Consider the following 22,974-nt stretch of genomic DNA (forward strand, 5'->3'; position numbering starts at 1 on the left):
GAGAGAGAGAGAGTAAAACAATATCAACTAATGAATAGATAATCTCATATTGCATGGACCATGTGATAGAGAACAGCAGGTAATAATAATAATAATAATAATATTAATACATAGTTTTTCTATGGCGCGATATCCAGCGGCACCAATGCTGCTCAAAGCGCCTTACATCATCCAGTAGACTCAGTATAAACATGCCTTAAAAAACACATCAACCGCTATCTGACAATGGAAACATCCAGTGTGTTCATATGAATGAAAAAGCACACCTAAGAGATGAATCAGATTATAAAAGCTATGAAGTAAATTAGGCTTAGATTAAAACAAAATGCATTTCATAAAACACACACACACACACACACACACACACACACACACACACACACACACACACACACACACACACACACCCCTATATATATGTGTGTGTGTGTGTGTGTGTATAAATATCGATGTCCCTCCCTTACACTGAAACACACACACACAATCACACACAAACACACACACGCTGACATTAAATATCAACTGCACTAAAAAGAAAATTGCATGAGCATTAAGATATTTCTTATTTTCTAACATAGAATTCTGTTCGGGTATACTGACACTGATGCCAACACACTTACACACGCGTACCAGATCACTGTACCCTCACAAACACACGCACGCACGCACGCACGCACGCACGCACGCACATTAAAAAAATAACCAGATAGAAAAAAATGCCATCACATCTAAGACCAAAACTATATGAAATACACAATGCATTAAAACAGGACTACAAAAATACTAGTACAAAGATACTTGTTAACAGGCATACCTTGGTTTAACCGTTTCGCCCAGAGTGAGCTGTCCTCCACGGCTCTCTGGGGCATGGTGTTCCAATCCCGGATGGTACGGCGTGGGAGGAAACCAGCCTGCCTGTATTCAGTTTTTACAAAAGATTTGCTCCAGTTGCTCAGTGTGGGTGCGTCGTTGCCGTGGTGGTGGTGACACCAGCTTTGCTTTCAGTGAGTCCAGTCTTACATGATTATGTTTGATTTAATACAGTGGCATGTTCAGTTTGGCGGCGTTGTTGCAGGGAGGCCATCCAAGATCTTGTAGCATTGCTGATACACTTGGGGTGTTCTGCCTGGTGTAGCGTCTCAGCACAAATCTGGCTGATCGTCTCTGGCGGACTGCCTTGAGGAGATCAATGTCCTGTTAAATTGTTGGTAGTGATCCCAGACTGATGACGAATGCTCCGGGATGGCCCGGGCGGCAAATGCCCGGCCCGGACTTGTACGCTAGTTCCCTGATGGTCTGGGAACTAATTTTCAGGTTCCTCCTCAAAAAGCCTAAGGTCTTGTTTGCTTTGGGGCAGATGTTTTCAACTGATATGCTTTCTCCAGCTCAGGTCTTTCATTACAGTAGACGTGATTTCTACTAGATATTTGGTGGAGTCTATACCCTCTGTAGTGTTTCGGTCCGTGGAGCCGCGCATAATCATGCTCTTTTGGGTTCAGTCCTGCTTTTGGTCACGATCAAGGTGTTGCATTTGCCAGGATGGAAAACCATGTCCCAGCTCTTCTCCCACTCAGCAAGTTTGTTGAGGTCTCGTAGCTGGGCGGCATGGTCCTGGGTGACGTCACCGTGACGTGCTGCTCCGAGTCAGTATTCAGTACTTTGAAAATTGCAGTGTCGTCTGCAAACCGGCAGCATTGCTTTCGATGATAAGTTCTCAGGCAGGTCGTTAATATACACAAGGAAGAGGCATGGTCCCAGTACTGATCCTTGGGGTTCTCCGGAACGCACATCTGTGAAACTGCTGAGCCAGCTGACTGCTCCATTCACTGGCTTCCACTGCTTGCCTCCGGTTTTTGAGGAAAACCGTGACCCATTCTTTGGTCCCCTGTGTGTGTGTGTGTGTGTGTGTGTGTGTGTGTGTGTGTGTGTGTGTTCTTGGGGAAAGATTGAATAAGATTTATCCATGTGTGAGTTTGAGCAGGAAGATACCTTTCGGGGTTATTTGTGTAATAAGATAGGAACAGTTATTTCCCTTCGAGCACAACCCACACAGCCCAACAAAGTTTGTTGACAAGTCCACACCATTCGTGGACGGGGGCTGAAAGATACAAACATGTTCAAAAACAAGAAAGCTCATCTGAAGCAACCAACAGCTGTCGCCAAGGATATTGAAGACAGTTTAATGGTGAGAATTGTGATGTGACGTTTAGGGGAACTGTGCTCTGAGTCTCCAAAAGCCCGCAAATCACAAGGAAATAAACTTGTCGTCTGCAATGCCATCCAATAATTCTCACCAGCGATCAGTTCTGTTTTAGGAAAAAGACTCTGAGATGGGATTGAAATCTTGTGAAAATTACTGGAACTACTTCTTCGTCGTTCGTGGGCTGCAACTCCCACGTTCACTGGCATGTACACGAGTGGGCTTGTACGTGTATTCATGGACCGTTTTTACCCCGCCATGTAGGTAGCCTTAATCCGTTTTGGGGGGTCTGCATGCTGGGTATGTTCTTGTTTCCATAACCCACCGAACGCTGACATGGATAACGAGATCTTTAACGTGCGTATTTGATCTTCTGCTTGCGTATACATACGAAGGGGGTTCAGGCACAAGCAGGTATTCTTCCGTAAAGTCTCCTCAATCAACAGGCTGATTATTATGAGACTTTGAAACGGGGGATCAGCTTTAAAAAACACACACACACACACACACACACACAAAGAGATCTGTTCTGCTTCCTATTTCTTTAGCATGAGATTACTCATATTCATACCTCAAAGTGACACCCCCCACCCCTACCTTACCTACTCACTAGACTACACAAAAAACAAAACAAAAAAAGGTAAAAGCTAAGTGCGGAGCTGCCAGCAGGCAACCACAGTGTCCGCACATATGTTGACCTGGGAGATCCCGTAAAAATCATCACCTTTACCCACCAGGTGCCGTTACCAAGATTCAAACCCGGGACCATCAGATTGGAAGTCCAACACTTTAACCACTCGGTTATTCAGCCCGTCGACCGGAACAAATATTAGGAGACTAGCACGAGCATTTCCAGTTCTTATACCGACTGGCCTTTTTACAGAATATTTATTAAATGAATGAAGTTAAGAATTTATACTTTTTATATATATATATATATATATGAATGGAGTCTCCCGTCAGACTGATGGATGAGTAGGCAGGCAGGCTTATCTGTCGGTGTGTGTCCTCATATGGGAGAAGAAGCCGATTCTGGGTGCGCAGCACTTCCCACAGGTGTTGCAAGGGAAAACGTCTCCAGAAGTTGAGCCCTGCTTCCATCGCTCATGCTTCTACTTAATGGCCAGCATTCTCTTGTTTTCAAACGTCTTTATGCCACTAGAGCACAGCATCCTCCAGCGAGAGCGGTCAAGGGCATCAGTTTCTCAGGAAGCGATGTCTGTGTCACAGGCTTTGAGGTTTGTCTTCAAGGTGCCCTTGAAGTGCTTGCAGGGTCTTCCAAGTTCGCGGTGGCCTTCCTTCAGCTGGCCATACAAGAGCATCTTCGGGATCCTGCTGTCAGCCATGCGGACAACATGTCCTGTCCAGTGTAGCTGGCATTGGATCAGCAGGCTTTCGATGCTGGGCAGGCCGCTACTCTCTAGGACCTGGAGGTTGGAGACCGTGTCTTGCCACTTTATGCTGAGGATCTTTCGTAGGCATCTCTGGTGAAACTGCTCAAGTTGTTGAATGTGACGGCGATACGTCATCCATGTTTCACAGCAGTACAACAAGGTGGTCAGCACAACAGCTCTGTAGATTTTGATTTTGGTGCTGAGCCTGATGCCTTTGTTGTTCCACAGCCTGTTGTTGAGTCTGCCAAAGGCGGTGCTGGCCTTGGCGATGCGCAGCGTCACTTGCAAGGGCTCCGTTGCTGCATAGGGTGCTGCCCAGGTAGTAAAACTGACTTGATCTCTGTGTCATCGATCTTGATTGAAGATGGGGGGGAGGCACTGGCGTTCTGTGAGCTAGCTGGTTGGCACATAATATATATATACAATGTTTAAAAACAAGTATGCTGTGTAGTCCATGAAATCTTTTGCATCCGCAATCTTTTGACATTGTATGAGTAGCCTGTGTGTTGCTATTTAAAGATGCTTAATGAATTAATCTTACAGTGTTTAGTATCGATGATCAACTTAAAATCTCATCACACTCCATTTTTACAGTGCACCCTTACATGTGGGTACCCAGCCATCACTGATTAGTTTCAATGATTCTGTTTTCCTAGGGGTTTCATTTTTTACAGACCTTATGTTGTTGTTTTTATTTTGTTTTGAATAATATGTGTATGGCAGTGAGTACATGTTATTGAATGTTATTTTTCATTTGTGTGCATGTGCTTTCTGTATGTGCAGATGTTGTACATGCACACATGCTCAGAGACATGTGCAAGGAAATATTTGATTTGTTTATTGCATACCTTGTCTTAAAATGATTTCACTGTGTGAGTGTATATTACGGTGTACTTTCACTTACCTTGTTTTATGCACATGCATATGTATTATGATATATCATGTATGTTGTGATATGTGTATGTGTGTAGAAAATTTGAAAAAAAAGGGCAGTGTTTTAGCAGGAGGCCTCTCTTTCTGTTAAAAGTTGAAGATTAAGAATGTTAGATATGGTTTTGTTTAACATTATTAAACAAAATATGTGTATGGAGAATTTCGGTGTCAAATAGTAACAATATAGATACAATAGATAACAAGCAAAACACATAGCACATTAGCAGTTGGTTGGCTCTTAGTATATCTGACTGGCACATATTGTTTTTGTATACACAAGTCAGATTGTTTTTTTTCTGTATGAAATGCTGCTATTGCAAAGTATCCTGTGCTGTCTTAAAAGCCAAAAGAAGCTGGTAACGAGTGATAAATGTTGGAACGGGTTCAGCAGGTGACCATTTCTTTCCGTTCTTGTTTTTGGTGGGTTCAAGGAAAAATAATCCAATGTTTTCAGATCATTTAAAGAAAGAACATTGCTCTTTTGCAGAGCGGTGGCTCAAGCACGGAGAATCTGGCAAAAGAAGATCGCATCCTTCATCAGAGAGTTCACTTCAAGCTGTTTTATGTTGGATGTTTACCAGATATATCAGGACTGAACTCAAAACGCAGGGACACAGAAGCTCAGCTTATTGACTATGTTGAAGAAAAACAGGTAATGATGATGTGAAATGGGTTGAAAGTTACACTTAATAGTGATGATGGATCAAAAATGTGTGAATGGACTATCTATTCAAAATGTTGTTCACAGTGTATCCTTTTCCTTTTTTTTTTTCATTGATACATTGGAAATGTTTTCAATTTTGAAAGAGAAATGATTTCAACATTTGGGTTCAGAATTAATTCACAAAGTCTTAAAACATGACACAGTGTACACAGGATACTTACTGTATATAAAATGAACAGTTAACTCTAAACAGTTAACTCTAAACCAGCACACATTTGTTGTTGTTGTGGTTGTTTTGTTGTTGTTGTTGTAGCCCTACCAGAATAAATAAACTTTCAATGTTCATGATTAAAATCTTCTTGCTAAAAGTTTTGAGTGCTGGCATAGTTGATAACATGCCTTGAAAGGATTTTCTTCTCCTTTGTTTGATCTTTCTTTGTCGTTACTGATTCGTTATTGGTTAATGTGCTTGTATCAGATACAGATAACAGAATTCTGTTTTGCAGTTTGTACAGCCCCAGTCATCTTGCAGAATGAGAAAGCGGGGTGGAGTGGGGGTGTGGGGGGGGGGGGGGGGGGGAGTTGAAAGAGTTTCTTTGCACACCCATCACTCTCTTTCTATCCACCCCCAAGGAAGGAAAGAGGGGGTGAGGTAGGAAGAAAGAAGACAGTTCATTACATATTGCTTAGACATGAAGGTAGGAAGATGGCAGAATGGTTAAGACACTGACCTGCAAATACTCTGTCCGTGAAGGCCTGGGTTCCAATCTCTGTCCTTCCTTTCATGCTCAATTTGCTCGGAAAATCTAACTGAACATCTAGTTATTCAGATAAAACGAGGTCCTATGTGCAGCACGCAATTGGCACACTGAAAAAGAACCCATAGCAAAATAAGTGTTGTCCTCTGGCAAAATTCTGTAGAAAAAAAATCCACTCTGATAGGTACACAAATGTATAAGCATGCACTCAAGGCTGGTCAGGCACCTGACTTGCAGATGTAGATTAGCATTTATATAAAAATGGATTTGTCCAGACGCAGTGATGCCTCCTTGAGAAACTCAACTTTCAGATTTCACCATTTCCATACAGTGGAGTGATGGCCTAGAGGTAACGCGTCCGCCTGGGAAGCGAGAGAATTTGAGCGCGCTGGTTCGAATCATGGCTCAGCCGCCGATATTTTCTCCCCCTCCACTAGACCTTGAGTGGTGGTTTGGACGCGAGTCATTCGGATGAAACGATAAACCGAGGTCCCATGTGCAGCATGCACTTAGCGCACGTAAAAGAACCCACGGCAGCAAAGGGGTTGTTCCTGGCAAAATTCTGTAGGAAAATCCACTTTGATAGGAAAAACAAATAAAAGTGCACGCAGGAAAAAATACAAAAAAATGGGTGGCGCTGTAATATAGCGACGCGCTCTCCCTGGGGAGAGCAGCCCGAATTTCACACAGAGAAATCTGTTGTGATAAAAAAGAAATACAAATACAAATACAATGTGCATTTCATGAAATTTCTTGCTTTCTTTCTCTTTTGGATAGAAGGCAGTCTCTTGGGGTTGGAGTCGATGCTGGATGGAAATAGATAGATGAAGGCTGCTCACTTTCTGTTAAACATTATATTTTAATATAAGAAGGTGGTTGATGAAAGGGAGTTAGTTCCTGGGTCAGTTTCATTAATGAGATTTCAAAAGCAGTTTGCTATAGTGAAGAATCTTCTGTGTATTGTTTAATGTCTGTAAACCTGTGAAGTGATAGATTTGCATGCATGTAATTTAACCACGTTTGCACACACACACATGCACGCACGCACACACGCATGCATGCATGCACGCACACGCATACACACACACTCACGCACGCACGCACGCGCGCGCACGTACGTGTATGTGTGTGTGTGTGTGTGTGTGTGTTGTTTGAAATTCTTGCATTAAAGGGGCTTTTGAACATCAACAAAAATGAAGACAAGAAGTCTTATTTTCAATGAGATAATGTGATTCCTGTTTTGTTCTATATTGTGTTGCTTTCTTTTCTTTTCTTTTATTGTGGGTGGGTTTTGTTTTGTTTTTTTGGTTTTTTTGGGTGGGGGTTGTTTTGTTTTGTTTTATTATATTTTCATCTAATATTTACTTTATTTTAATGCATTTGTTAAGAAAACTCTAACAGTAAATAATTTTCCCAGCTTAGTTAAGGTTTTATCTTATGTCTTTGTTGCTGTTTTTCTCTCACATACAACCACACCTACATTTGCAAGCATGCTTGCGCTGCGCACATAGGTGTGTGTCCATGAACACACGCACACACGCACACACACACACACACTTATATACATACATATATATATATATATATATATGTATGTATATAAGTGTGTGTGCGTGTGTGTGTGTGTGTGTATAAGAAATGATGTCCAACCATTCATTATTGTTCGAAGTTGCTGAATCCCTGTTACATAGTCCAATAGCAGTGTTTTTATGATGTGACCTAGAGATATTTGATTTGATTTTTGTTGTTGTTCATGTTGTTTTTGAATTGCTGTTAAGACAAATATTTATGGATTATTGATTCCATTGTTCTAGTTTATCCTTTCTCTCTATATTCTCCTTTAACCACCACCCCCACCCCACCCTACCTCCCATACACAAACACTCACACACACATGACACATCTGATATCACTCAGTTAAAAGATTAAAGAAAGAACACACACACACACACACACACACACACTCTCTCTCTCTCTCTCTCTCTCTCTCTCTCTCTCTCAACACCAAGCAGGGTTTAAAAAGGACTGCTCTACTATTGACCATATGTTTACGCTGTTAGCACTGATACAGAAACAGTTCTGCCTGAATCGTAAATTTTATGTTGCATTCATCGATTTCGAAAAGGCTTTTGATTCCGTAGATAGAAAATTACTGTGGCCTATACTCTGGAAGAATGGTGTGAGAGGTAAACTTTATAAATGTATTCATAGCATGTATGGCAGTGTCAAAGCAAGAATTAGATGTAGGGCTAAATTGACTGAGTACATTAACTGTACCCAAGGCGTGAAGCAAGGAGATGCCTGTAATCCTGTGTTGTTTTCTTTATTCATTAACGAGTTAGCATTAGAAATTATTAGAGAGGGAAAGCATGGTGCAACATTCACACATGACTATTTAGAGTTGTTTTTATTGTTATTGGCTGACGATGTTGCCTTATTGTCTGAAACCGTTATTGGCTTACAAACGCAGCTGAATAGTTTGTCTCATGCAGCCTCTGCACTACATTTAAAAGTGAACATGGATAAAAGTAATATCATTGTTTTCAGAAAGGGGGGGTACTTAGCTGCCAGAGAAAGATGGATTTTCAATGGAGTATCTGGTGGTGTGTCCATCGAGATCGATGATGACCATCGTTGTCATCCAGCTGGGGTATGGGGGGAGGGTGGTGGTGGGGTGGGGGGGAGGATGCTATCTATGAATGCACAGATGGCTGAATAGTCCAATCTGCGCACGAAATGTTCGCTGACAGTTGGGGCAGAAAAAGACAGGCATATCATTGTCAGGGAGCTTGTTTGCCCGTGTATTTCTGGCCTGCCTCTTCTGAACAGCTGCAGCAGTCCTGTTGGCCTCGCACAACTTGGCGCCTTTGTGCACAGCAACGCGCCATTTGTCACGGTCCACTGCAGATTTCTCCCAGGAGTCAGGGTTGATATCAAATGCTTTCAGAGAGACTTTCAGAGTATCTCTGAAGCGCTTCTTCTCACCTCTGTGTGATCTCTTCCCTTGTTGCAGCTCGCCATAGAAGAGCCTTTTGGGCAGCCGATGGTCTGGCATGCGCACCACGTGTCCAGCCCAGCGAAGCTGGGACAGCATCAGGATGGTGAAGATGCTGGGAAGGGTGGCTTTTGCGAGCACCTCTGTGTCTGGGGTCCTGTCTTGCCACTTGATGTTCAGTAGCTTCCTGAGGCATGTTGTGTAGAAGTGGTTCAAGTTTCGCAGGCGTACAGTAGTGTGGGGAGAACTACTGCTCTGTAGGCCTTTAGTTTGGTCTCAAGACTAATGCCTCTTCTGTTCCAGACATTTGCATTGAGTCTACCAAAAGTTGCGCTTGCTCTTGCAATCCTGACGTTCACTTCATCGTCGATGGTCGCATTTCGTGACAGTGTGCTGCCAAGGTATGTGAACCGCTCCACCGCACTGAGTCTCTGACCGTTGACTGTGATGTTGGGCTCAACGTTGGGTTTCCCTGGGGCTTGGTGATGACGAACTTCAGTTTTCCTCGTGCTGATGGTAAGGCCGAAGTTCCTGCTGGCAGTGGCAAACTTGTCGACGCTGAGTTGCATGTCAGCTTCAGATCCAGCGTTGAGGGCACGCACAATCATCAGCAAACAAAAAGTCTCTGATGATGTCTGTCATGACCTTCGTTTTTGCTTGAAGCCTTCTGAGGTTAAACAGCTTGCCATCTGTTCGGTACTTTAGGCCAATTCCAACATCGCCATCTCTGAAGGCATCAGTAAGCATTGCAGAGAACAGGAGGCTGAACGCTAGAGCGTTGGAGCCAGGACGCAGCCTTGTTTGACACCATTTGTGACAGCAAAAGGAGCAGATGTTTCGCCATTGTCCTGGACTCGAGCCTGCATGCCTTCATGGAATTGGCTGACCAAGGAAATAAATTTCCGAGGGCATCCGTACTTGGACATGATCTTCCACAGTCCCTCTCTACTCATGGTGTCGAAGGCCTTAGTGAGGTCGACATAGGTGGAGAACAGATCAGCATTTTGCTCCTGACATTTCTCTTGCAGCTGCCTTGCAGCAAACACCATGTCGGTGGTTCCGTGCTCTTTCCGGAATCCACATTGGCTCTCAGGCAAATGACCTTGGTCAAGGTGTGCTGTGAGGCGGTTTAGTAGGATCCTGGCAAGTATCTTGCCTGTGATGGAGAGCAAGGAAATGCCCCGATGGTTATCACAGGCTTGCCGGTTCCCCTTTCGCTTGTACAAGTGAATGATAAATGCATCTTTGAAATCCTGGGGGATCGTCTCTTCTTTCCACATGAGTGAGTACAGCTGATGGAGCTTCTCAGTCAGCACAGTGCCTCCATCCTTGTAGACCTCTGCTGGTATGGAGTCTGAGCCACTGGATAGCAGACGGATTGCTTTCTGGGTCTCAAGAAGTGTTGGCGGATCGTCCAGTGCTTCGTTGATGGGGACTTGTGGGAGACGGTCTATGGCTTCATCATTTATGGAGGAAGGGCGATTTAAGACACTGTTGAAGTGCTCAGCCCAGCGTTCGAGAATTTTCTCCTCGGTGATCAAGGTATTCCCATCTGCACTGAGGAGGGGGGATGATCCTGAGGATGTGGGGCCGTCGACTTCTTTTAAGGCATCATAGAACCTCTTCATATCGTGCCTGTCAGCATAACCCTGGATCTCATCAGCTTTGTCACTCAGCCACTTATCCTGCATCTGGCGTAACTTTTGCTGAACAGTCCTGCGGATGGCATCGTACGCATCCTTTTTTGATGTGGACTTTGGGTTGCTCAGGTAGGCTTGATGCAGACGGCGTTTCTCATCTAGAAGCTGCTTGATTTCATCACAGTTTTCATCAAACCAGTCTTTGTGCTTTCTGGTCATGGGTCCCAGGGTCTCTGAAGCTGTACTATAGATCAGCTCATGCAGGGTCCTCCAGTCAGACTCCAACATTCTGGTTGTCCAGAGAGGCGGATTCCTGACGATCTTCCAGCAGCTCCACAAAGGACTGTTTGATGGTGATGTTTTTCAGCTTAGCGATGTTGAGCCATTTTGGAGCCTTCTGGCCTTAGGGGCGTCTCTTGGGCTGGATTCGAATATTCAGCTTCGAGACTACAAGGTGATGGTCTGTCCAACACTCGGCGCCGCACATGGTCTTTGTTACACGTACATCTTGCCTATCCCTTTTCCTGACGATGACATAATCGATGAGATGCCAATGCTTTGAGCGAGGGTGCATCCATGACGTCCTGTTACGGGTAGGGAGGCAGAAAACTGTGTTGGTTATCAGCAGTTCGTGTTCTGCACAGGTCTGAAGCAAAAGCAATCCATTTGGGTTGCAGTGGCCCACACCATGCTTTCCAATCACTCCATCCCAGGAGATGTAGTCAGAGCCAACTCTAGCATTGAAGTCCCCAAGAATGATGAGCTTGTCTGCTTTAGGGATAGCAGCAATGACAGAGTGAAGGTCCTCGTAGAATTTCGCCTTCACTTCATCCGGATTGGTCATGGTTGGGGCGTAGGCACTGACAATGGTGAGGTGCTTCTGGCCAGATGCCAGTGGGAGTTTCATGGTCATAAACCTATCGTTGACTCCCTTTGGGATTCCATCTAGCTTGCTGACAAGTGCTGTTTTTACTGCAAAACCAATGCCAGCCTCACGTCGCTCTTCGCTTCCTCGTCCACTCCAGAAGAAGGTGTAACCAGATCCCCGTTCACAGAGCTCGCCTTCGCCTGCAAGCCGAGTCTCACTCAAGGCTGCGATGTCAATGTTGTATCTGGCGAGTTCGGATGCAACTAGTGCCGTTCTCCTTTGGGGTTCTCTGTCCAGGAGAGTCCTTATGTTCCAAGCACCAGTGGTGAGAGGAACAATCCTTGTTTTTTTCTTTTCTTTCTTGTTGTTTCGACCGCTGATGTAGGGTCCCCGCCAGCCGCGGTATCCTGGCCAGGGTGATATGGAACAGGCAATTTTTAGGGCACCTTTTCTAGCCCCTTCCTCATGCCGGGGAGGTGAGCAGTGCATTCCTAAAGAGGGCTGCTCAGACGCTCAGACGGCTGCCGAGCTCCATCGCTGCTCCTGTCGACAAAACGACCCTATGGCCTGAGCCGCCTGCATGCAGGTCTGCGGCTGCAACTGCCAGTGTACCCACACCTGTCGTTTCGTGGCTTGCCTGTCGCCACAGGACTTGGGGGTGATGAAATGATGAAGGATAAAAGGTCATTAAGGATGACTGATGACTTGCGCGATGAGTTTGTTTAAAGTGAAGAGGAGTTGCGCAACGTTGACCTCACTCTCTCGTCTGGGTCCACCAATTTCCAGTGGCAAGACTAAGTTGAGACGACTGGAGGATGAGCACGGATGTAGTGGATGACCAAGATATCCTTTCGGTGTCTCATCTTGCTCTCTGCACTCCACAGTGCATTGCTGTAACCGCCTTCCTCTCCGTTGAACCGATAGGTTTCTTCCGCAGATTCTGCCGGATCCAGACTTCGCATGCATGGGTGGACACTCCCATGCCAACTGCGTGTGGCATGCACACAGCACGGTGGAGCTAGATAGCCGTTGGTGGCTCTCCTGAGCCGACGCCCTTTTATGGATCTCCATAAGGGTGTCTAGCCACCCGTCTCACCAGTCCCGGAAGGGAGTGGTGGGAGTGCCGGTTTAGTCGCCGGCAGCCGGACCCTGAACAGGTTGTACTGGATAACAGGTTACCAGTAGCAGATCTAATGACCTGACCTGACAGAAAATGGAGTATGTATTGCCTGTAGTGAATGCATACAAATATTTAGGAATTTATTTTACTACAAGACTGAGTTTTGTGGCAGCATGTGGTGACTTAGTAAAGCCAAAAACGCATTATTGTGTATTCTACAGTAATTATACAAGCTAAAAAATAATTCCCTGAATACGCTTTTAAAGTTATTTGATTCACAAGTTCAACACATGTTACAATATGGTGCTAAGATATGGGGCTTAGATAATGCAGCATTTCTTTGTGAAAAAGTACATTTGTTTGAATTCAAGAGATTTTTAGGAGTAGAAATGCGACCTGACGATTTTGTATATGGAGAAACAAACAGGTACCCTATTTATATAAATTCATGTATAAGATGTATTAGCTTAAGTTAACGAGAATGAATGCGTCTAGATTACCACACAAATCATATCGAACCTTGCTCGATCTGGATGCACGTGACAAAAGAAACTGGGTTTTGAACATCCGCTGTAAATTGTATATATTTGGATTTGGTTATGTTTGGTTAAACCAAGGCGTAGAGAGTATTGACGAATTTCTTAGAGTATTCAAAGAAAGGGTAGTTGCATGTAGATGGCAGGAATGGGATTTTCATATTAGTAATAGCGAGAGGTTTAATGTTTACAGAACGTTCTGCACCATACCGGATGTCAAAACGTATTTATTTTTAAACATAGAACGACACTTAAAGTATTCAATGGCAAGATTTAGGCTTGGTATTTCTGATATTGCAGTACATTATTACCGATATAGAATACATCATGCAACTGATCTAAGGTGTAAACTTTGCAACAAGGAGGAAGAAAATGAAGTACATTTCATCCTAACTTGTACTGTCCTGCATGACTTAAGAACATGGTATGTATCATCCAGATTCTCTAAATTTCCCAATCAGCATAGATTAGCATTACTCATGGCTTCTCAGCATGAACAGACCATTCGCAATTTGTCAGTTTATTTGTTTAAAGCATTCAGACTGCGATCAACTCTGATGTCTTAGAATATTGAAGTTTGTTCTTGATGATATGACTGCTCATTTCTTGTTGCTTTTCTTACATGATCATGTGTATGTAGCCCTTCATGAGGGGCTATGGTCTATACATGAATAAATTATCCGTATCCGTATCTCTCTCTCTCTCTCTTCTCTTTCTTCTTTCTATCTGTACATCTCTCTCCTTCCCTCCCTCCTCTCTAACTCTCTGTTGCTCTCCCCTTGATCTGCCAGCTGTCTGACTGTCCGGGATTGGGAACAAGGGAACTGTTGGCACAGGTCTTTGCTCTGTGGCTGGTGTCACGGCCTGTGTGTTCCTGATAGCGCAGAGAGCTGCCAAATCCAGGTCACTTGGGTGGTGGGGTGATCTTCCGGCTGTTGTCTCTATGAGCTATATATTTATTATATAGAACCGTGTTGTCGGGGTTTTTTCTCTTTTTTCTTTTTTGCTGCCCCATCATTTGCACCGTTTCAGTGGCATTACTCACACCGCCCATTCCGAGTCCTCCATACACATTACAGTGTTTCTTTCTTGAACCTTCGTCAAACAACAATCTGGACAGCATAATAGCCAGTTTGTGTGGGTATATATCAAACAGGATGTGCTGTCCACACCAGTTGTATGAGGCCATCATCTCAACAAAAATCAGCAGGAAAAGAAAACAATATAATACTGAAGTATTTGTGTCAGTCCATTTGTCAAGTGCCTGTTGTTGGCTGCTTTCCATTATTTCTCAGTGAGCACAGAGACAGTTGTCTCCACAACCCGCTCCTCGTCTGGTTTACTGAGTCTTTGTCTTGCTTTCTTTTATTTTATTATTTTTGACTCACTTGTGTAAACAAAGTGAGTCTGTGTTTTAACCCGGTGTTCGGTTGTCTGTGTGTGTGTGTCTGTGTGTCCGTGGTAAACTTTAACATTGACATTTTCTCTGCACATACTTTGTCAGTTGACACCAAATTAGGCATAAAAATAGGAAAAATTCAGTTCTTTCCAGTCATCTTGTTTAAAACAATATTGCACCTCTGGGATGGGCACAAAAAAGAAAGAAAAGAAGAAGCCTAATTATATGCAAACTGCATTTACTGTTGTATTTATATTTTTTGTATTCTCTAAACTTGGCACTTTGATGTGATATTCTGACCCAACAACAAGAGCAGTCATTATTATCATTTTTTGTTCAAACAGGAACTTCTTTTGCTAAGCATGGAAGTTTTATTTATTTTGCAAACGTTTTGGTGCAGAGTAGTAAAAAAGGGAAATTGCTCTGTAATTAATGCTAGGGGACTTAATTTGCTTTAAACTGATCTTTCTCATCTTAAACATTACATTTTGAAATTATACTCAATACATAAAAAGCTTGGATTTTTTTTAAAAGTGTATCACAAGTGAGTCTTGAAGGCCTTGTAGTTTTTATCTTCTTCTTCTTCTTCTGCGTTCGATGTTTTGGCTGCGTCAGACGGTCACCCCTGTCGCCACGATGTAACCCACGGTCTTCTCCAGGTCGTGGCGGTCTCCCCAAAGCTGCGCCTGTAGCTCTGTGCCCCCTGGCCAGGTTTGACGCTGTAGAGCTTCATGGGTTGCGCAGTGTTGAAGGATGTGTTCAGGGGTCTGGGGTCCAGTGCCACATGGACACTCATCAGTGTGGGCGATCTTCATACGGTGAAGGTGACTCAGTAGTCGGCAGTGGCCAGTTCTCAGTCTGAAGAGGACTGTCTGCTGGTGTCTCTGGAGCTGGTGGATTGGATCGACACCACTGTTTGCACCCAGCCTTCTCTTCCACTGGTTCTGGTATCGGTTGTGGATGATGGTCCTGGCCTCTCTGTAGGTCACGGGGTGGCTGAACTGCTTCATTTTGCTGCCTGCCTTGGAGAGAGCATCGGCCTTTTCGTTCCCCGTGACCCCACAGTGAGAAGGAACCCACCGAACAGTGATAGTTTTTATCTTATTATACAGGCTTTCCTTTCTCTTCTTAAAACTTTGTTAACTTTCCCTCCCCTTTTCTGTTCTGTCTCTCACTGGCATGCCTCTGTCTTTTACTTTTTCTTTCTTTTTGTCTGTCTCTCTGTTCCATCTTCCATATCTGTTTGTCAGTCACTTCAGTTTGCTTGCATTAGATGAAAGGGATCTTAAAATGAGCACCGTATTGAATGTATGACTCCATGCAGTCGATGTGGGTGTTCTGCAACAGGTGTGAATGAGTGTGGCACACCTTTTGGCAGTAGTGCAAGGTCTCTAGAGCAGTCTTTTTCCTGAATACACAGGCCACAGTGCTATAGTGATGGTTCTGATGAGCGAGCTGTGTTTTGTGAGGGTGTTCTTGAGCCATAAAGTGGAACTGAGAATGTGAAGTTCATCCTGACTGGTCCATTCAGTTTCAGCATAAAGTGTGGTATATTTAAAAAGCAAAGAGTTCCTGGTCATTTATTGCTTCATAATCATTGAAAGAGCTGTCTGCACTGATATCTGTTTTTGTTTTAGTTATCTGAATGTGAGGTGACTGTCAGAGGGTGATTAAATTGTTAGGGTAATCAGGTGGGTACAGTGTTAACATTTTAGGCATTACACAGGGAAACTTACACCTGTATTTGTTTACTTTCCAGATAGAAGGAAAGCTGAAGATGACAGTAACTGAGGAAGACAAGGTGACCATTAATGTGTCCCGCTATGGGTTCAAGGTCTTGGACACTTCTGGACAGGTACACAGCTGTTTGGATAGTTATTCTCTGTGTTTGTGTGTGTGTGTGTGTGTGTGTGCGTGCGTGTGTGTGTGTCTCTGTGAGTGATATGCAGAAGACCCTACTGTAAATACAATATATGTAAGCATAAAAAAAGAAATATTTAGGTGTCATTCTGAAACACAATGAAAATATGCGTAATTTGTTGAGTGATGAGACCATGCATATCAAATCTCTCTAGCAATTTAGCAGATTTGAAGAGGATTCCTAAAATATGAATACTATCTCTAAAACGATTGTTACTTAAACATTATAAAGATGACATGAATGGAATAATTTCTTCATCTTACTGAATTCAACAGCCTATTTTTTTTTTCTTTTTTATATGTTGAAACATTTCAAGCAATGCACTCAAATCCGAATTAGACAAAGAGGGTGCCCACACATTTCAACGAAATGTTAAAACATATTTCATGCATGTATTGCTGATGAATCTTAGGTACTTCTGACTCGCAATTTGATCAAGACTCGCAATTTGATCAAAGCAACATATCTCTCCCCCAGATCTGTATGTCAGCTAAAGCCTTGAAGTGGACTGCCACATTATTGGCTGATGAATTTTCAGCAAAAAACATGCATATCGTCTTCTACACTGGTGTCTGTATTTTGTGTAAAGTGATGAATGTGTGCATTGGTTCATGGCCTTTGCTAGTAAACACAGGTGTAAGTGATGTTTTGTTGGTGGGTTTGTGGGTTTTTATGTTTTGTTTTCTTGTTCAAATGCAAGACATTACATACATGTTACTTAGATCTGAGACTCAAATAAGTCATTTTGATCAAAACGTGACAGATTATTATCCAACACGCATGCATAGGGTACTCATGATAATAAGAATCTGTCTCCAGTTGGTGAAAAATATATTTCAGTCCCAGATGAAAACAATGTGTACTGTAAACTATCTTGTATGCCCACCCCCACTTTTTACACATTTCACCCTTAAGTTGGGGGTAGGTGTTTACTGGGTACTTTACGCTTTGTGGGATCCCATTCCCTGACTTGGTTCCATCACATAGCGCTGGCCGGGCTGGCAGTGCCTGACTTGGTTCCATCATATAGCGCTGGCTGGGCTGGCAGTGCCTGACTTGGTTCCATCATATAGCGCTGGCCGGGCTGGAAGTGCCTGACTTGGTTCCATCACATAGCACTGGCCGGGCTGGCAGTGCCTGACTTGGTTCCATCATATAGCACTGGCCGGGCTGGCAGTGCCTGACTTGGTTCCATCACATAGCACTGGCCGGGCTGGCAGTGCCTGACTTGGTTCCATCATATAGCGCTGGCCGGGCTGGCAGTGCCTGACTTGGTTCCATCATATAGCGCTGGCCGGGCTGGCAGTGCCTGACTTGGTTCCATCATATAGCGCTGGCCGGGCTGGCAGTGCCTGACTTGGTTCCATCATATAGCGCTGGCCAGGCTGGCAGTGAGTACAGAATGCAAGCTTCTGAAACAAGACACTGTGTTCAGGCTGTGACATGCTCATGCTTAATCTTTCAATTACTCATTGACATGTCATGCAGGCGTTCTGATCTTTATTTCTAGGTATGTATCTGCGCTGCTTTGTAAAGTGAAATGATCACAGATAGCAAACTGAACTGTCATTACTTCAATATAATTTCCTTCTTTTTCTTCAAAGTGAGGGTGGGCATTTTTTAGGTATTTTACACACTGCCCAGTTTTTAACCCAAAATTGATGTGTATATAATACAAGGCATTTTACCATTTGCACAATTTGTAACCAAAAATTATGGTGTTTACAAGGTAGTTTACCCTTTGCGTAGTTTTTAAACCCCAAATCAGGGCAGTTTACAAGGTAGTTTACCATCTGCACAGTTTGCACAGTTTTTAAACTCAAAATCAGGGCATTTGCAAGGTAGTTCATATGATGAATGGTGGCAGGAGGTGATTCAACGCCACCCACTGCACACCATCTCCCAGCTGATTCATTACACGGACGGGGCAGGCAAAGCCAACATTGCCCTGAAGACTGGCCAGGTGGGCAAGCCTGTGTTCCATTGCTACATCTTCCAGTGTCACACCGAGGTGAGTTGGCTGCATAGCTACATCTTCCAGTGTCACACCGAGGTGAGTTGGCTGCATAGCTACATCGTCCAGTGTCACACCGAGGTGAGTTGGCTGCATAGCTACATCGTCCAGTGTCACACGGAGGTGAGTTGGCTGTATAGCTACATCGTCCAGTGTCACACCGAGGTGAGTTGGCTGCATAGCTACATCGTCCAGTGTCACACAGAGGTGAGTTGGCTGCATAGCTACATCGTCCAGTGTCACACCGCTACATCGTCCAGTGTCACACCAAGGTGAGTTGGCTGCATAGCAAGATCATCCAGTGTCACACGGAGGTGAGTTGGCTGCATAGCTACATCGTCCAGTGTCACACCGAGGTGAGTTGGCTGCATAGCTACATCGTCCAGTGTAACACAGAGGTGAGTTGGCCTTTGGATAGTCAGTCTTTCCACACGCTTTGGCACGTCCTGTCAGCCTTGAATCTGAAACTGATTAAGCAAAAGGAAATAGAATGGCTGATTTTATCACAGTGGTGCTGTAGTAGTTGTTTTTACTTACTTGGTAGCATGTCCGATATTTTCTCATTGATTGGTATCAGTGCAAAGACATGCAAATACACACAAGCACATATGGGTGGATTCACATGCATTCGCACATGCTCACCCTCTCACTGTGTCTGTGTGTCTCTTATACCTATGTTTGTGTCTATATATGCATCTCTGCAAAGGCCAAGTCAAGGTAAATGTCATTGTCAGTGCATAATATATTTTGCTTGTGTGTGTGTGTATGTGCATGGCTTTTTTGCCAGATTATCTGTTTCGCAGTGTGGTTGTTTTTTCTGACCCCATAAAGTGTGTATCACAGGCGAGTCCTGAAGGCCTTGTCTCTCTTGTGTAATGAATAATTTTGCTCTCTGTTTTGGGGGAAACCCAACTGCAGCTGTGCATCCAGGTCTCTACATGCCTGGCATTTTATTTACTGCGCTGTTTACGTCGCCACACCTTTTTTTGTTAGATGGTAGATAGCTTTGATGTGGTGTTTTATTCAGTCACTAAATTCTATATTGTATATTATGTTGGGATATTATGTATGTGTGTTTGTGTGTGTTTGTTCATCCACCATATGAGATCCCAAACATGCAGGTCACCTGAAAGTTGACCAGGAAGATGGCAGTTCTTCCCCCCTATCCCCCACCATGTTTGTCGCTGTTGAACCTGGACTTCAGGACAGAAATCAGACATGTTCATGTTTTACATCATGGGCTTACTCTTTGTGTTTGCGTAGTATCACTCTGTTTTGTTGTTTGTTTGCTTTTTTTTGCTGCTTTTTTTTTTGTTATGACGTTGAGGTGGAAAATTCCTCCAGCCCTGTGGGAGTTCGTTGATAGTGATTGAGGGCAGTGGTTCACGCAGAGTTCAGGCCATCAGCAGTGTTGCGTCACTGTCTGGATGGGTGGCTGATAAGGGGACAGATAGCACAACAGTCCCACACTTTTGTGTTGACAATAACGATAAAACCTTCATCTTTCTTGTTGTTTGTTTTGTTTTTTAATCATTTTTCTTTATTCTTTGTTCAGTACCTTGACCCATACTATGAAATGACAGATACCAGTGATTCTTGCTCAGTCTGTGCAAAAAAAAACAACATGATTTTTGTTTCCATGTTGTGAAGTATTGAACACCGAAATGTATAAGGGATTCAAACTGACAGAAAAAAAATATAGTTGTCTGAGAAAGATTAAGTGCTGCCTTATTGATAGTATGTGTGTGCTTGCACAAATTGGTACGCCCACACACAAGCATGCACACATGCAGGCATGCATGCATACACTCACATTGCATATATGTATGGATAGATAGGTAGGCTGTTCACACTTGTCCCAGTGACAACATGGATACCTGTGTATTTTAGTAGGTATGTATTTATGTTACAGGATCAAGCGCAAGCGGTGTGCCAGTGTGTGAGGAGGATCTTTGATGCCATCACGGCAAAGTCATGACGTCAGGGGACAGAGAGACTTAGTGCATCGCAAACATCATATCTGACTGGTGCCTTGTGACTCTGCCACAGAGAAAGAACAGCATGGCATACATAGGCAGTTCTGCTAGAGTCAGCTGCTGCATGGTGCTATCACTTGTTCATTCTTCTCCTTTTTCTGAAGTTCTTTATTCCTGGCTTCCACAATAGATGCCTTGAGGTTTGCCCTCAAATCCGAAGAGTTGGGTGAGGAGCTGTACTTTTTTTTTCCATGCCATCGAAAAGTAAGATATTTTGTGTTTAACATTGTACAATGTGCTATGTTAATAAAAGGATATTTTTCCAGACAGGCCAGATTTGATCAGAGGAAATCTTCTCCCTCTGTGTTCATGGGCTGCAACTCCCCATGTTCACTCTTATGTCCGAGTGGGCTTTAACTTCCATGACTGTTTTAGCCTTGTCATATAGGCATCCATACTCCATTTAAGGGGTGTTTATGCTGGGTATGTTCTTGTTTTTATAACCCATCGAGCAATGACATGGATTACAGGATCATTGATGTGCACATTTGATCTTCTCTATGTGTATATATGCGAAGGGGGTTCAGGCACTAACATGTCTGCAGATACGTTGACCTGGGAGATGAGAAAAATCTTTACTCTTAACCCACAAGGTGCTCCAAAACTGAGCATTGAACTCCGGAAGACTGGGTGAGAATCTCGTAGCACTGTACCTGTTTGGCCACCACACCCATCATTAATTCAAAAGAAATCGAATGACATGTTTGGTGTTTTTTTTTACATCTTTTCTTTTTAGTGTGTGCTACATCCATTTACAAATCCTTCTCCCATATTTAAGAAATTATTTTTTGTCAAGATTTTTAAATAACTCCGTTTCAACAACTCAAACTTTTTAAACTTCGCATCTCAGTTTTAGAAACAAACATCCCACCCCCTCAGGGAACAATTTAGAGGTTTGGGTGGGGGCTGTGCGTGTGGGTGGAGTGGGGGGAGGGACAGGAGAGACTCCAAGAACTGGTGGGAGAAAGTTACCACCATCTTCAGTCCTCCGTTCTTTTCTCTTGTTGAAAAATGGTAGAGTTGGAAAACTAGTTCCATAGTCAAGAGAGATGGTGCTGTGTTTGGAATGGCGGAACTCATCATATTGGGTGTGCAGTAATCTGTGTGTGAGAGAGAGAGAGAGTTTTATGTGTGTGTAGGTGTGCGCATGTGTGTGTTGGTTATTTTTGTTTGTTTGTTTTCTCTGTGTGTGTGTGTGTGAGATAGCAATGCATTTGCATACATTACATGTGAATATGTTCATTTTTTAGGCTGATTGTGCACACTGCTAATATGTGTATTTATAAAGGTGAGAGAGAGAGAGAGGTTTAACACAGGCAAGTAATTTACAAAAAGGATTTGTGGAAAAAATGTTTTCTTTGTGATCAGGTTATAGAAATATTGTTGTTTTATTTGTTGTTTGTTGTCGCACTTGTTGAAAATCATTTTGCAACAGATGTTTATTGTTAACAACTGCTAAAGTCCAAATCAGAAAGGTGGTCAGAGTTTTTAATTGTTACCTAACTCATGTCTGCTCATTTGTTTGTCAGAAGTTAAAGAGAATGTACTTATATCTGGTTACAAATTGTCTGGTACTATCATGGGTTGTGTGTAGCCAAATTGAAAACAACACAGATTTAAATAAAGGATGAGGCTGTACTACTTCTGGAATCAAATGGAGTTCTTGAGACAACAGAATGTTCACACACATGCATGCACACACACAGTCACACACACACACACACACACACACACACACACACACACACACACACACACACACACACACATTGCTTTATCTTCCAGTAACAATATTGGAGACATTACTGTCTGTGCAGTTGTCTTATATCTAAAGAAAATGAGGCTTTTACTGAGATAAAGTAGGGACATATATTTTTCAAAAATCAAAAACATAGAAGAAAAGGAGAGACATGGTTTGGTGACAAAAGGCATAACATATACATTGTGTGTGTATATATATGTGTGTGTGTGTTACTGTGTGTAGGTTCTTTTGAGTCTGACAACAAAGAATTGATCGTGAAATTAACACATTCTTATGGCTTTCAAAAACACAAGAACCATAGCATACAGTGCAAACTGACCTAAGAGATAAATACAACCAACTGACATGAACAATCACTCACAAAGGTAGCCAGCTGCAATGAACAATTGCACACACTGTTTACTTCTCTTTTTTTTTCTCTCTCTCTCTCTCTTATTCAGACAGTAATGTCCATGGGAAAAAAAAGCCCTGTAAACACACAGAGTTGAATTTAGCTACCTTTAACATTTGCCCTCATATAATTCTCCTTCTTCTTCTCCTTCGTTCATGGGCTGCAACACCCACGTTCACTCGTATCCATGTAAACGAGTGGACTTTTACATGTATGACCGTTTTTACCCCGCCATGTAGGCAGCCATAGTCCATTTTTGGGGGTGCCCTCATATAATGTTACAGCCCATATTCTGATTGTTGCGGCTTTCATGTGTCCCCACTGTCCTCAAGTGTGCAGTTCT

At 43.3% G+C, this 22,974-nt stretch overlaps 1 protein-coding gene across 1 annotated transcript; it reads left to right on the forward strand.

Moving 5' to 3' along the window:
• Positions 1–2,029: 2,029 nt before the first annotated feature.
• On the forward strand, positions 2,030–22,119 carry LOC143279677 (integrin beta-1-binding protein 1-like). The gene is made up of 5 exons (XM_076583754.1): positions 2,030–2,185; positions 5,015–5,179; positions 16,267–16,362; positions 18,296–18,439; positions 20,355–22,119. Exons 1-5 carry the CDS (start codon positions 2,114–2,116, stop codon positions 20,418–20,420), a joined length of 543 nt encoding a protein of 180 aa, XP_076439869.1. The 5' UTR covers positions 2,030–2,113; the 3' UTR covers positions 20,421–22,119.
• The last annotated feature ends 855 nt before the right edge of the window (positions 22,120–22,974 follow it).

Source organism: Babylonia areolata, chromosome 3 (genome assembly GCF_041734735.1).
Source record: "Babylonia areolata isolate BAREFJ2019XMU chromosome 3, ASM4173473v1, whole genome shotgun sequence".
In the NCBI taxonomy this organism is placed as follows: Eukaryota; Metazoa; Mollusca; class Gastropoda; order Neogastropoda; family Buccinidae; genus Babylonia; species Babylonia areolata.